Consider the following 16984-nt stretch of genomic DNA (forward strand, 5'->3'; position numbering starts at 1 on the left):
ACAGTAAAGAAGTAATTATACCCTAAGAAAACACATTTGACAGAGACTCTTAAGCTGAAAATCTCTTCCAGTTTTGTCTTACTTCTTTCAAGACTTCGCAAACAATGGAACAGCACAATATTTAGATGCCACCATTTTATCTTGCTTCTATAAAACTTACAAAATGATGAAACAGGACAGACATTTACTTTACTGAACCAACTTGAAGTGTGTGTGTGTTTTTTTTTTTGTATGTGTCTATGGTACTATTCATTGAATATGGAACATGACATTTCAGTACAAACAGTGAATTTCAAGGACCTAAAAATGAATGTATTCTGACCACTCTGTCTTTGCCAAAGAAGTACAATTATTGTAAACATTTTTGTGTTATGTACCACCTAGGTCTACATAAGACTTGTCAAAACAAGTACTGTTGTACCATTCTAATTCTTCACTAACTTACGTGTAACTTGGGAACCCCTCTTAAATTCATTTATTCATCTGTACAGGTCTCTAATGTTCTTAGTTTTACTGTTCACTGCAAGCTCATCAATTTTGTCTTTCAGATATTCATTCTTTTTATTGCAGAAATGCCTGATGGCTTCATGTCTTCTATTGTTCTTATTATCCCCATTTATATCACCTGCATTCTGTAACCATTGTAATTTGGCTTGTTTCCTTTAGTCTAATAATTCTGAGCATCCTTCATTGAACCATGGCTTATGCTTCTTCGGTTCATAATAATGTGACATGTTGCGCAATGGAGGACAACACCTCCCTACCCAGCAGTGACGTGGCGGGTGAGTCAGTGCTCCGTCACCCCCCTCTGCATGGTGACGTAACATGCAACGCAGCTGTGACACGGGTAATAGGCAACAGCGGTACCCACTGCGTAACAGGCGGGCGCTGTGACTATATAAGTGAACCGCACTGCCTACGGAGCCAGTTGAAATGTGGCCGTCGCCGAGTTCAGTTGTTGTCAGTTGAAAGTATATCAGCGGCCGAAGACAGTTCTCCAGTCAGCAGTGAAAGAGTTAAAGTTTAGCAGCGGCCGAAGACAGTTCTCTAGCCAGCAGTGAGCAGTTAGAAGCGAGTTTGAATATAGCAGCTGTCGCGGAAAGAAGAACAAGACGTGTGTGTAATCGTGTAATTGGGAGTGTGTGATACAGGGACACTTGTATAGCTCCTGTATCGTAATTAATACGTGTATACTACTGACAATAGAGCGAATTGATTATTGCGAATAGGGTTATAAAGTGTGAAACCCCGCAACTGTGTTATAATTAATTGTAGCCGAGACTGGTAGGTTGTTAAATAAACCAATTAACAATCCGAACGGTGTCTTCAGTGGCTAAACACGTTACAATAACCTAGACTCTCTTTGGCTGAAATTTTGATATTCTCTCTAATAGTTTACCCAAGCTCTATTAATGTCTATCTCAGTATCTAAGTTTTCCAAAGCTGCGAACTTATATGAGACTTCAAAATAATACCACTCTTTACCCTCTCCCTCATTTTATTTCTTGAGACTGCATCTCTCTATAATAACTCTGTCTTTCCCTAACTTTTGACAGCACAAGAAAGTGGTCAGTATCACAATCTGCTGTCCTGAATGATCAGACATCAAGCATAATTTGAATGCTGTCTCCTAACATGGAGGAGTGAAAATTCTTGACCCTACCAAGACTCAAACTCTGACCCCTCGGTCATCCAGACTGTAGCCAGTCACTATATCAACTGTGCTATCCCAGCTCTTCTTCATATTAATGTATGATTTAAAATTAATTTTATGCAATGATCACAAATCACATATTGCACATATTTATAATTATTTCCTTACTTCTCAAAAAACCGTTGCCTTATCACAGGCAACAACATAAAATGGTAATGCCTTAATTATAAGGCTTCTGTTAACATACTGTATTGTAGCACCATGTTGTGCTGTATTACCAACAGCATTTACGTCCATCAACATAACCTCTTGTACAGATATACTACAGAAAAACTGTTGATGGAAATAAATACAAGTTTGTTATAGAATTTTAAACAGGTATTTGATTAAAGAAATGAATGCATTCATGCAGTTGGTCAAAATATCGGCCATTAGCGCACCATTTGAAATTAGGAACCTAATGCTCCAAATTGTTGTTAAAATATGAATCACACACCCATCATACAGAGTGTCCCAGGAGGAATGGACCAAACTTCGGGAGGGTGTTCCTTATGTTAAAGTATGTCGATATAACCCAAAACACCTATGTCCAAAGTTGAACGGTTACGGAGATAATGGCCCAAGAAAAGTGTGGTCTTCTGGCAGGTCCACGCACTGTACCTCTCAGCTGAGAGGCCTTATCTATGTTTGTCCCTGAGTGCCGTGATTCACCCTAGCCATACTTATGTAGTTGGCTTTATCAGAACGCGCAGTCAGCCACGTTACGTCAGCGCTTGCCATTCATGTGTCATGTATAGTGCTTGGAAACCCTAAGGACAATTATGACATGGCGAGCGAGTATTTTGTAAGTTTTGAGGTTTTTTGTATTTTGTACTTCAATTTTATGGCTTCATGTCACTCACAAGTTAGTTTGATGTTACGTACATTATTAACATTACAGAATCCACATATTCCTGCCAGTTTTAATATGTATTTTGTAATCAACAAGTGTGCAACGCCGGTCAAAGTTTGACACTTCTCTGGCCATTATCTCCGTAACCNAGTTTTACTGTTCACTGCAAGCTCATCAATTTTGTCTTTCAGATATTCATTCTTTTTATTGCAGAAATGCCTGATGGCTTCATGTCTTCTATTGTTCTTATTATCCCCATTTATATCACCTGCATTCTGTAACCATTGTAATTTGGCTTGTTTCCTTTAGTCTAATAATTCTGAGCATCCTTCATTGAACCATGGCTTATGCTTCTTCGGTTCATAATAATGTGACATGTTGCGCAATGGAGGACAACACCTCCCTACCCAGCAGTGACGTGGCGGGTGAGTCAGTGCTCCGTCACCCCCCTCTGCATGGTGACGTAACATGCAACGCAGCTGTGACACGGGTAATAGGCAACAGCGGTACCCACTGCGTAACAGGCGGGCGCTGTGACTATATAAGTGAACCGCACTGCCTACGGAGCCAGTTGAAATGTGGCCGTCGCCGAGTTCAGTTGTTGTCAGTTGAAAGTATATCAGCGGCCGAAGACAGTTCTCCAGTCAGCAGTGAAAGAGTTAAAGTTTAGCAGCGGCCGAAGACAGTTCTCTAGCCAGCAGTGAGCAGTTAGAAGCGAGTTTGAATATAGCAGCTGTCGCGGAAAGAAGAACAAGACGTGTGTGTAATCGTGTAATTGGGAGTGTGTGATACAGGGACACTTGTATAGCTCCTGTATCGTAATTAATACGTGTATACTACTGACAATAGAGCGAATTGATTATTGCGAATAGGGTTATAAAGTGTGAAACCCCGCAACTGTGTTATAATTAATTGTAGCCGAGACTGGTAGGTTGTTAAATAAACCAATTAACAATCCGAACGGTGTCTTCAGTGGCTAAACACGTTACAATAACCTAGACTCTCTTTGGCTGAAATTTTGATATTCTCTCTAATAGTTTACCCAAGCTCTATTAATGTCTATCTCAGTATCTAAGTTTTCCAAAGCTGCGAACTTATATGAGACTTCAAAATAATACCACTCTTTACCCTCTCCCTCATTTTATTTCTTGAGACTGCATCTCTCTATAATAACTCTGTCTTTCCCTAACTTTTGACAGCACAAGAAAGTGGTCAGTATCACAATCTGCTGTCCTGAATGATCAGACATCAAGCATAATTTGAATGCTGTCTCCTAACATGGAGGAGTGAAAATTCTTGACCCTACCAAGACTCAAACTCTGACCCCTCGGTCATCCAGACTGTAGCCAGTCACTATATCAACTGTGCTATCCCAGCTCTTCTTCATATTAATGTATGATTTAAAATTAATTTTATGCAATGATCACAAATCACATATTGCACATATTTATAATTATTTCCTTACTTCTCAAAAAACCGTTGCCTTATCACAGGCAACAACATAAAATGGTAATGCCTTAATTATAAGGCTTCTGTTAACATACTGTATTGTAGCACCATGTTGTGCTGTATTACCAACAGCATTTACGTCCATCAACATAACCTCTTGTACAGATATACTACAGAAAAACTGTTGATGGAAATAAATACAAGTTTGTTATAGAATTTTAAACAGGTATTTGATTAAAGAAATGAATGCATTCATGCAGTTGGTCAAAATATCGGCCATTAGCGCACCATTTGAAATTAGGAACCTAATGCTCCAAATTGTTGTTAAAATATGAATCACACACCCATCATACAGAGTGTCCCAGGAGGAATGGACCAAACTTCGGGAGGGTGTTCCTTATGTTAAAGTATGTCGATATAACCCAAAACACCTATGTCCAAAGTTGAACGGTTACGGAGATAATGGCCCAAGAAAAGTGTGGTCTTCTGGCAGGTCCACGCACTGTACCTCTCAGCTGAGAGGCCTTATCTATGTTTGTCCCTGAGTGCCGTGATTCACCCTAGCCATACTTATGTAGTTGGCTTTATCAGAACGCGCAGTCAGCCACGTTACGTCAGCGCTTGCCATTCATGTGTCATGTATAGTGCTTGGAAACCCTAAGGACAATTATGACATGGCGAGCGAGTATTTTGTAAGTTTTGAGGTTTTTTGTATTTTGTACTTCAATTTTATGGCTTCATGTCACTCACAAGTTAGTTTGATGTTACGTACATTATTAACATTACAGAATCCACATATTCCTGCCAGTTTTAATACGTATTTTGTAATCAACAAGTGTGCAACGCCGGTCAAAGTTTGACACTTCTCTGGCCATTATCTCCGTAACCGTTCAACTTTGGACATAGGTGTTTTGGGTTATATCAGCATACTTTAACATAAGGAACACCCTCCCGAAGTTTGGTCCATTCCTCCTGGGACACCCTGTATATACAAATACAGAAACAAGCTTAACCATATACAAAACCATGCTGAAGGACAGCTTTTTCCAACTAGTCATGTACAGACAACTGTTAGGCTGTTAGCTGCATTCCATATTAAACTGGTTCAATTTAATATAATATCTCTTTTGATTCTAAATGAATTTCTGAAATTGTTGCACAACTGTTCATTAACCTATAATGCAATTACATAAACCACACAACGTGTATTTAACTTTGGAATTACATGAACATCATAATATGTATGACAATGCACTAAGTGTATCACACAAATTCTTAAGCATGCAGAAACATTCTCAGTATGTAACAGCATACCTCATGTCACATGATACATTTATACATATATATATATATATATATATACTTGTTTATCTTCACTGTCATTGTTTTCTAGCAGATGCTGGGCTTCCATTTCACTCTGTGTTCTGTCAGGATCCAACTTGCCAATTGCCCTGTGAAATAAATAAGTAGCCCATGGTTCATGACCTGCACAAGAGCCACCGGTAGAGGACTGTGGTTATGTCATTACTAAAAAAAATAAAAAATTTAATTAAAGTAATATAAAATTAAATTTATGAAGAAGGATGACCATATACATTAAACTGGAGAATTCAGCACAGGTTAAGAAACAAAGAGACACCCCACATACATGGGTGCTGGAGGGAGCTAAACCAAGCATCTGCACCCCTCCTGGATTTTTGGAAAAACTAATAATTTAAGAAAAGGAAATAAACCAAATATTAATATTGAGAACTGAAGGCTTTTTTTTAAAAAATATCATCTTCCATCCTGAATGATCTTAAATGGCTTGAACATAAGTGTGTAAGCATATAGTTTTGCTGCCTCAAAATCGCTGCCTTCCTCTGGATATAATTCTGGAAGCATCCATGTTTACAGCTTTTCATATTTATGTATGTATGGGGCATCTTTCTTTTTCAGTGATATACACAACGGTGTATGTACCGGCATTACTTTTTTTCTCAATAAAACACAAATGGGAAAGCACTGCTGATTTGTTATTAAAATATGAGGGAATATCTGAGGTTAAAACAAAGAACATTTATTTTTATTTTTACTTAGATTTACAATTTTTGTAACAATCTTTTCCTCACTGCATGTATACACACATATGTACTTGGATTTTGTTTTTCTGGAAAATGTAGAAAATTTTAACTTCATTTATGTGACAATGATGCTCACAGACAATTAAATTGCAGACCAGTTCAGATCTGCAGTGCATCACTTCAATATATGGCTACAGTGTTCTATATCATACCTGTATGACTGAGTCGGTGGATCAGTTTTCTTCTGTCTGTGTCTCAACAAGCAGACGGTCAGAATTGCAAGAGCGGTGATGGACAACGCGGCCACTACAATCCCACCAACTGTAGAATATTAATGACAATTACTATATTGTCTGGCCAGGACATTATACACAAATAGTATGTTGGACGCTGTTCATCATTTTGGGTATAATTAAAATAAGACATTCTGGAAACTGGTTCCACGTCTTCAGATTTGTATTTGTGAGATACCTGGTTTGATTTCTGTCCAGGTTACTGTCCAGGTTAGATGACCCAGGTTTGATTCCCAGCTGTGCAAGATTTCTATCTTCTCCACAGTATCTACACTGACTCTAAGGCCCACCCAGCCTCCTAATCAATGGGTACTGGGGACATTTTTCCTGGGTGTAAAGTGGCAAGGGTGTGAAGCTGACCACTCACTTCCATCTAGTGCCAAGGTCAAGAAACGTGGAGCTATACCTCCACTCCTCCATATATCTTCATGGTACAGTACTTAACTAAATAAGCACAAGAACAACTGTGACAACTTTGCCTTTACCAGGTTACTGTTAAGCCTGATGAAGGTCTTCTGTGTTTTTTGAGTCTCTCCATGTGAATGACACTGAATGAAGCCATGACCTCCACCCTACAAATCCTTACCTAGGGACCACACATAATGACCTTCTAATCATGCATGAGGCTGTTGCATAGCACAACAGCTGGCTTCCCTATTACAATGGTCCTGGTGTGAAGCAAGGTCAGGTCATACAGCATCGGGCGCTAACAATGTGGCACTGGGGGTGGTTTTCTCTGAGTCCTTCAGTTTCCCCTGCCAATTCTCATTCCACCAACTGTTCACCATTCATTAATCATCCTACCATCAATACTACATTTTCTTTGATACTGACAGTGTTATTAAATAACCTACTAACACTATACAGGGGCAAGAAGTAGCATAGTTGGTAGAGGCACTATGCTACAAACCAGACGGTTGCAGGTTCAAATTCTGATGAGGTGGATTTTTTCAATTAACCTAATCCTTCCAGGTGCACTATGCCCCTGGGGTCCACTCAGCCTCTAACAGAAATGAGTACCAGAAATCTTCCTGGTGGGTAAAGGGCAGCCGGCACATAAGGCTGACAACCTTACTGCCATCTGTGAGCCGAATGTCTAGAGAAAATGTGGGCGTCTTGACATCTCACAACCCTATGGGCCTTCACAGCCTGTTACAGGGATAGATTTACCTTTACTGACACTATATAACACCTGCACCTGAAACCACATGGTAAAATTATCTACAAATACATCAGTTACATCTGTCACTTACGTATGTATGGTAACGAAGGATCTGGTTCACTTGCTAGCAACCACTTCACATTGTCAAGAGTCCCATTTGTGACTGGTGGACTGAGATGCAGCATGTAGCAGAACAGGGAATACAGATCCACATTATCAAATGGATCAATCTTGTACTGCTTCTTAATCAGTGGTCCAAACGCAATGAAATATGGCTGCATGTTCATTTCATTATTGTCATATCCATGTAAACCAAATGTTACATTATCTGTAACTATAAACAAACATTAACATTAACGTTAACATAACAGTATACTGTGACATGACAAAATATTTCAACAAGAGAAGCTGTGTGCTGCCAAGTGACAGCTCAATAAACATGTATTGTGGCCATGGTTATGCAAGCAATAATAGAGGAACTACTGGGAGTGGCATCTTCTATGTGGTCCATTATGAAATTATACAACAAGGACAACTAGACAAGCTAGAGAGTAGTCAGTGATGACAGTGGATGCCATGAGAACTGTTCAAAGAGTCAAAAGACGTCATTGTTGGGAGCCACTGCCAAGCAACAGGCTTGTGAAGGTACAGAAAACTGAGAAGAATTAGCGTGTGCTGTAGTAAGACATGAAATGTGTAGATTGGCGATAAGGATAAACTTATTTGCAGTTACGAGTTGTAAGAGTTCAATAAATCTAATTACCAATCCAAACCATGTGTCTAATAACTAAGATGTGACAATATAATAACATACTGATTAGTTTTCATAAATTTCCCTTCCCTCTCACACATGCCACATGTCCCAGCTATCTTGTTCTCCTCCATACCATGATTTCAATAATATCTGGTGAGAGAATAAATAATGACTCTTTGATATTGTGGCATATAGACCTGTTGCTGGACAATGACCATGAGATAACCAAATAGACAACAGCCATTACTGACTTAACAGATTAACAAACATGGTCCCATGGCAACAAGTGAACTACAACAACGAAGAGCGGTGGTTTCTGTGTGGTCCACACCAGGGATATTATGAGAACCAGCTGCCATTACAGGGGAGTCTCAAGATGGTAGTTAGAATAGCAGGAGGTTGGTGTGAGATGGCCACCAGCCTGCAAGGACATGAGCCCAGGAATGTCCACATGGGTGAAGACATAACAGACTGTGAAGACTTGGTACATTCTGCAGTGAACTGCACTATAGTTACTTGTAGTTACGATATATGTGTTCAATAAACCAAATTACCAATCCAAACCCTGCCTACAGTCACTCATACACGTGACAATGTGTAAATTTCTTCATCTTCCTGCAACCTTCTCTCATTTCTCCTCTGTAATCACACTACAAAAAAAATATTTACATCTTACTTTCCATGGTAAGTTTCAACATATAACAAAGAAATGTGTACTGAACTGTAAATACAGTAATATCATTAGTCTAACAATCAGGTAAGTGCATGTGGTAATAGAATGAAACTTACTTGTTTTATTTGTCAACTTTTCATAATCTTCAACATACTGATACATATCATCAAAAGCATAGGATTCATCTGCCAAAACAAAGATGGGAGGTGCACGCCGATTATTCTTATAGTGCCAACGTTCAAGAATTTCTTCCCTGTGATATACTCTGAAATGCCCTATTTCTTTAGATGCATTCTTCAGAGCACTGTAGACAGCATCCTCATCACCTGAAACATGTACATATGAGAAATAACATTTTGCGTAACACTGAACAGTGTGGAAACAAATAGTCTGATACTCTCAACTCAACTGTCTTTGTGCTACAGACATGCAAGAATTGACAAGCTGTTTCTGAAAAAATAGAATGTATATGAGGTACAAGGGAGGATAACATCTATCTCTATTTTAATAAAATATTGTATCTCATCATACAATTCACATACCTTAATTTTTCACTGTACAAAAAAGAAATCCCCCTCATATATTTTGTACATTAAATTCTTATGTGTGAAAGAAAACATCAATAAGGAATGATGTCATTAAAGAACGACAAGGATGGAAGAAGCAGGTATAAAATCTCAGTGAGCTGGCAACACAGAGTGAGCAGGAGGATTACGTATTTATCCATCCGATGAGAAACATTCTCTGTCACTGTTACAATTTATGTGATATGCATTGTGGATGTGCAGCCATGTGACTGTGACAGATGAGACAATGTATTGTGCCAAATATGCAGGACATCAAGAGAAGGAGAAAGGTGAAACTGTCTCTGTGCTTAACCAACAGCACATCATGAAGATATATGGAGGAGAGAAGGTACAGTTCCACACATTCTTAACCTTGGCACTAGACAGAAGGGAGTTGTCATATTCATTCCTGGGCTTTACCCCTGACAAAAGAGCATTCAGTACCCACTGGATGTCCCCAGGGTCAGTCTGCACTTGGCAGTAAATGACAAAAATTGAGTCCATGCTGGGAATAGAACTGTGGTTATCTAGAATATGGCACAGTCACTAAACTGATTGAACTATCCTGAAAAATTAATATATACATGATTTATAATATAAAATACATGTTATCTTTGTCAACATTTAACCAAACATAGGTGTCTCCAAGTTTAACAAAAAAAAATGGATTAACTCTTATTGACTGGCCAGTCATATTTTCCTTGATGAACCCTTTACATAAATCTTAGTATGAGGGAGAGTCAGTAAATAGGTCACAAACGGAAGTAAAACAGCTTGATGGACATAATAGGTTTTGTATGTGTATCACTAAGTAGCAGCGGAGACCAGCTTCATGACAGTCTAGGTAGCAGACTCGCATGTGCATGTTCAGAGGCTGATCTCAGTAGTAAAAATTGTGCCTGTTCTTGAGGAGTATACTACAGAAGAGCAGTGTTCTGGTGTGCATTTTTTTTCGGCAAAAGGACTCAATGCAGCTTAAATCCACCGCACTTATCTGCCAAAATAGATTAATTAATGTTAGTTAACGATATTTATAAGGAATGGTTCTTGTTTATGGTGGGAAGCATTTGTTGTGTAAAGCGGTTCACAACGGGGTTGAACAATTCTTTCAAGGACGTTCAAAAGTCATACATGATGCCTGATCAGGTCGTCCTGTTGAGTTTGCAACAGAGGCAAACGATACAGTGGGTGGAAGAATTGATTTGAGCTGACAGAAGGATAACAACAGACAGTGTAGCAACTGCACAATGGTGTTCCCATGGTTTAGTACTCGTATACAGCATAATGTATGATCATTTAAAGTTTCAGATATTGTGTGCAAGGTGGGTGCCCAGAGAACTGAAGGACTGAATAAAAGTTAAATGAATGGGTCCATCTTTGCAACATCCCTCATGGTACGAGTCTGCAGATGAAAGAGAGGATATTCTTAAGAAGTTTGTTAATGAGGACAAATCATGGGTGCATCACTATCAAACTGAATCAAAGCATGCTTCAATACAATGGAAACACCCCAGTTCACCTTCAACCAAAAAGTTTAAGGTCACACCATCAGCTGGGAAGATTATGCCTACTGTGTTTTGGGATTCTCAGGGAGTACTGTTAGCCCATTTTCAGAAGCATTGTGAAATGTGAAATCTGCATTGTACCGTGAAGTTCTGTTGAAGCTTTGGAATGCAATTCGCATAAAACATCCAGGCCAACTGGCAAGAGGGGCACTGCTTCATGACAATGCCAGACCCCATACAGCCCAAGCAACCCAGGTGATAATTCAAGAACTACAGTGGGAAGTTCTTGAACATCAGCCTTACAGGCTGGACTTGGTCCCTAGAGACTTTCACCTGTTTGGTCCGCTAAAAGACACCTTGGTGGCAGATGTTTTGCTGATGATGAAGAGGTTAAAATGGAGGTGCAGAAGTGGCTGAGACAATAGCCTTAAAGACTTATTTGCTGTGGGTTTCAATGCACTGGTAAAGCAATGGAACAAGTGCATCAGTGTTGGTGGAGGATGTGTTGAGAAATGAATATTTTTCCCAGGCTTGAATATCAAATGTTTTATGTTTTATATCCATTTGTTATGTACTTACTGACTCTCCCCCATATATATCACTCATCCAGGTCCATCACAAAATTTTGAGAAAATGTATGTAAAGTATGTAATGAAATAGAGTATTTATGTGAATTCCTGGGTTACATATTATCTACAAAATCATAGTAAAAATGTAAACACATTAATTTAGTTCCTCACTAAGACTTACCATCATGTGGATAAATATGAAGTGCAGGGGAATTCCCCACAATAGTATAATTCATTTCTTTAATTACTTCTGTTATATTAATGATTCTTGGAGGTGTAACTGTTTCAAACCCATGATCACTCAAGAGGAACACATTAACTGAATCTGTCAAATTATTCTCTTGCAATTTCTTTACTAAGTAACCAGTTACATTATCAACCTTAGAAATTTCTTCTCGAACTTCTTGAGATTCAGGTCCATATATGTGTGCAGTCTTATCAGGCTCCTGCAAAGTAAACAGTCATGTGCATAGTGAACAGTTGCCACTGTTTAAACATCAAAATATCCATAAACTACAGACTTTGATTTAATTTTGTATGAACACTGAAGGACTAACTGGAAATTTTCTATAAACAAATATAGAAATACTGAGTTAGTGTACTCTAAAGGCTTCTGACATTGGTGAATAACAAACAGGACTTCTGGGTTTTTGGATTTTGTCCACTGTCTTGCAAACAGGACCTGTTTCCTCTTTAAGGTGAGAGGTTAGGAGACACCCACTCTGCGGGGTCTGTTAGAAATCGCTAACCTCAGTCACTGCATTCTTTAAAATACCAGATGGTAGACAAAGTAAAAAACACGAATAGTCCCAACTGAGATAGTGATGTGATGCTCTACAGCAAGGGTCTCCAAACTACGGCCCACGATGTGATTCTATCCGGCCTGGGAAAGAACTGTGCAGAAATGTGCCAGTTGAACTAATTTTCCAGTGAGTACTGGTAAATGCGATTCCGAGCTTATTGACCTGACATATTATACTGCAGTTCGATGGCTTAGCTGTGGAAAGGTTCTTTCACACTTCTTTCAGCTCAGGAATGAAATTGATATATTCCTTACCGAGAAAAACCATCACGAACCACTTTTATCAGATACCAAGTGGCTTTGAAATTAGCAGTTTTGCTGATATGGTGAACCATATGAACCATTCGAATTTGAAGTTGCAGAACTTCTATTGTTGCCTATATTTGTTGCCATGAGAATGTTCATGGACAATCCTCTATTGTTATAGAAACAGCCCATATGTCACAATATAACTTCCTAACATCCAATACATAGCAAGAAACCTTGTAACAAGCAATAAAATATTTAAGATAAGTTAAGAAAATAAATGAAGTTTTCATAAATTGTAACGGAACAGCACTTACCACATAAGTACACATTTTCATACCTCAAAATATAGAAAGACAAGATTAGCAGGTGTCTGTGGGTGCAGAATCCAAGACAGTACAGTGTCAACACGATCGAAGAATGGAACAGAGGAGTTGAAACTATGGCTGAATGTCAGTGTCGTATTCAGGTACACCTCATCTCCTCCCCCAGGCCACATCATGACACCACTGTGGCGTCCTTCTCCAGCCTGCTCATTCAGTGTCTAGAAATTAAATTCACTGGTGTTACAGACTGATTCACTCAATCTCTGTGATTGTATCTGAGTATCCAAAGTTTCCACTGATATGACTGCCCTGTAACACCTGAAGCTTTCCCAGGTAGGGGTTTTGATACAGTGTAGCATATATTATGCATATTTTCAAGGAAAATCAAAGGGAGGTAACAGTCTGGGAAACCCAATAATCAAGTAGTTACTATAGGATTCTGACGATGGTGTGTATACACACTGATATATTGGGTTTCTGGACTTTATCCATCGTCCTGGTTTTTATGATAACAAATAAACGCTTGTATGTGTTCGCAACAATTTGTTATGAATATTTTTCTTATTAGCTCTCATGGACTTAGCCTGGTTTCAGGTGTTTATAATCTTCATGTTTTGTGACATTGGTTTGTCCAGTGATTGAGGCTAGCTCTTTCTAACGGACCCAACAGAATAGGTGTTTCCCTTTTCCTTCATCTGAGGACGGAAACAGATCCAGTTTCCGAAACGACGTGTTTTTATTTATCTTAAAAACCAGGACGATGGATAAAGTCCAGAAACCCAATATATCAGTGACCCAATAATCAGTTTTATATTTTACAAAAAGATATCAGAATTCCTGCACTGCAACACAATAGGTATTTTGTATGAAAGTTGGTACAAACTACTTAACAATGAGACGAATTATATAAAATTTTAATTAGGAACATATTACTGACTTCCAGTTTTATTTGCACTTATTGCACCAAACAAAACCCATGTAACTGCTAAATGGATTGTAAAGATATGAAATAACTGCTCAGATCTTACATATTTCAGTGTATTATTTATGCTCAACTGAACACTTCACTTCATATAACTAATTAACTTCATGGAGCTGAGTCCTTCTTGGGAAGCTGCCAGTTATGCAGCTACTCATAACTTTTCAGAATTTTATGGAACCTGAATGTTCATTACCATGTTCACAAGAACCCTCAACTTGTCCGTATCCTGAGCCAGATCAATCCAGTCCATACCACACCATCCTATCCCTCTAAGATCCATTTTAACATTAGCCACCTACCTATGTCTTGGTCCTCCTAGTGGACTCTTTCCTTCTGGCTTCCCCACCAACATCCTATATGCATTCCTATTATTCCCCATTTGTGCAACATGTCCTGTTCATCTCATCCTCCTTGACTTGATCACTCTAATTATACTTGGCAAAGAGTACAAGCTATGAGGCCCCTCATTATGCATTTTTCTCCAATCTCCCATCACTTCATCTCTCTTTGGTCCAAATATTCTCCTCAGCACCCTGTTCTCAAACACCCTCAGTCTATGTTTCACACCCATACAGAAAAAAGGGAAAAATTATAGTTTTGTACATTCTAATTTTTACATTTTTAGACAGCAGACAAGAAGACAAAAGATTCTGGACTAAATGGTTGCAAGCATTACCTGAATTCAGTATCCTCTTAATTTCATCCTGAATGAAATTTTGATTTATCACTATCGTTCCCAAATAATTGAAAGGATCAAAGGATCTGTTAGCTATCTTTATGTCATGATTTTGTCCTGCATTCTGGAAATGAGACAGCAACATATACTTAGTTTTATCTGCATTTACTTCTAGACCAACCTCCTTACTAGCATCAATTAAAGTTCCTGTGTAATTATGTAATCTCCCAGTAGATTCACATCATCAGCATAGACCACAGCTGATGTGTCCCAATTAATTTCAGTCCCACATGGTTTTCCTGGACCTCCCTAATGGCATATTCTAAAGCAAAGTCAAAAAGTAGTGGCGATAAAGAATCTCCTTCTTTTAGATAATTCTGGATAGGAAAATTATCAGACAAATGTTTACCTATATGGACTTTACTATATGTTTCGTTTAAACACATTTTAATCAGCTTAGCTAGTTTCATTGGTATCCCAAACTCTATCACAATGCTGTACAATACTTCCCTTGTAATTGAATCATAGGGTTTCTTGAAGTCTATGAGTAGCTGATGTACTGTCTCATTGTATTCCAAATTTTTTCCAGTATCTGACGAATGGAAAAGACCTGATCAGTAACTGATCTGTTACATCAAAACCCATATGGATGATCCCAAATAATTTCATCTATATATGAACTTAATCTTGAGAGAAAGATATTGCATAAATATTTGTATGAAGTTGAAAGCACTAATATCCCATGATAATTACTACAGTTTTATTATCCTTCTTGTGAACTGGTACAATAATAGCCTCCTTGCACTGATCAGGCAATTCATATATATATATATATGTAATTACTGTATTGCAAGAATTGTAAAAAAATTGAACAACTATATTCTGAAATTTCTTTACAAACAAAAACATTAACATACTGTTAGTTTCCTTATCTAATCATAATGAAATAAAGGAAATCAAAGAGCAATTTTTGTGAAAAATCAGTTACACTTACTTCCATAAACACATTAAAACACAGAGCAATAAAAATACTGCTTACAAGTTGTGCAAGTTTATACACCATACAAATATTCTGGTATTTGACATATACATATACACATCTAAATGGGGCTGCAACAACTCTGATATTTCATTAGAAGTTAATACACAACAAGCCATGCAAATAAATAGTTATGTACCGTACATACCCATACTGGAATTACTGCATCATTGAAATGCCAAAATTCATAACCATAGTGTAGAATTTTACCATATTTAGGATCATATACATCATTTGCTAGAATCCCATGAACTTCAGGGTAAACTCCTGTTGCAATTGAGTGATGATTAGTGAAAGTTTTTGTTATAAATGCATTCCTCATATAATCCGCATGGGATCCACTGATTCTCACTTTATTCATGTTTGGTGTTATATTCTTGTCCAAATAATTATAGCGAAAACCATCATATGATATCACCAATATAACAGGATGATCTGATATTGATGCAACATATTTAAAATATGATAAAACAAAGTACAATATACTTTTAACATGCATCTGCCACCTGGCCATGATCTTAAACAAATTTCAGTTAAATATTCTTAAGAATTTAATTCTTAATAAATTTAAAGCAAACAATATAAATCATATTTACAAGCCGATTATTTAAATAATGTTATCTTGCGTTCATTTTTAATACACATACGGTTACACACATAACCTACAACACGCCTACATTACATAATTGCCACTGTTCCTTCCCTTCACACGCTACCCCGCCATCATGCGACTACTTACCGATACGTACAGTCGGATGCATAAGTTTCATTTTCATAACTGCATAAAAAAAAGTGACAAAAAACTTGCAAATAAAACCCACATTAGAACGTGGTCGTGGGCAAGAACACAACATTTACTAATACCGTTTTCAGCCGACTGTCCAACATAGCATATTTGGCATTCAATTACGTGTGCTTACACGATTTCCGACAGCATCTGATACAGTCGTATAAAGAAGTAAATTTGTCCCTGTGTTTAACGAATTAAGCACTACGCTATGAAGGCGTATGGGGGAGTGAAAATTTAGATCCACGTTTCTTGACCTCGGCACTAGTTGGTGAGTGGTCAGCTTCATATCTGCCACTACCTAAGCCCACGTTTTCCAGCCTGTAGTCCGTTTGGTGGACGCGATTTCCTCACAGCAGTATCTCAGGGTCAGATTAAAGGATGTAGGGATGTTGTGCTTCTGAAATCGGGACTTTAAAATAACACACTTGCACATTTTTCAGTTTGGAAATTCTTTCTTACATTTTATTTACACTGAATTTTCAATGTCTTTGATTTCTTACGCTAGGCAAAACATTTCTTTATGGAAATGATACTCAAAAAGCT

General features: G+C 38.0%; 1 protein-coding gene across 2 annotated transcripts; it reads right to left on the bottom strand.

Annotated features, from left to right (window-relative positions):
* Nucleotides 1-4924: 4924 nt before the first annotated feature.
* LOC111864985 (bis(5'-adenosyl)-triphosphatase enpp4) lies at nt 4925-16379 on the bottom strand. Of its 2 annotated transcripts, none has more exons than XM_023852648.2 (7): nt 15800-16379; nt 12969-13172; nt 11762-12026; nt 9057-9266; nt 7605-7847; nt 6271-6379; nt 4925-5446 (listed from the first exon to the last, which is right to left on the bottom strand). In XM_023852648.2, the coding sequence occupies exons 1-7, from the start codon at nt 16163-16165 to the stop codon at nt 5329-5331; spliced, it is 1515 nt and encodes a 504-aa protein (XP_023708416.1). In that variant the 5' UTR covers nt 16166-16379; the 3' UTR covers nt 4925-5328. The 2 variants fall into 2 exon arrangements, with proteins under 2 accessions (XP_023708416.1, XP_023708417.1); XM_023852649.2 differs by having other exon boundaries at nt 5361-5522.
* Between the last annotated feature and the right edge of the window lie 605 nt (nt 16380-16984).

This window comes from Cryptotermes secundus, unplaced genomic scaffold (assembly GCF_002891405.2).
Source record: "Cryptotermes secundus unplaced genomic scaffold, Csec_1.0 scaffold209, whole genome shotgun sequence".
NCBI lineage: Eukaryota > Metazoa > Arthropoda > Insecta > Blattodea > Kalotermitidae > Cryptotermes > Cryptotermes secundus.

Coding starts and splice junctions, on each gene's coding strand:
- LOC111864985 (XM_023852648.2), bottom strand. CDS start 16,165: ATGGCCAGGTGGCAGATGCATGTTAAAAGTATATTGTACTTTGTTTTA. Junction 12,027..12,968: donor TTGTCTTTCTATATTTTGAG/GTATGAAAATGT, acceptor TTTACTTTGCAG/GAGCCTGATAAGACTGCACA. Junction 5,447..6,270: donor CCACCGACTCAGTCATACAG/GTATGATATAGA, acceptor TTTATTTCACAG/GGCAATTGGCAAGTTGGATC.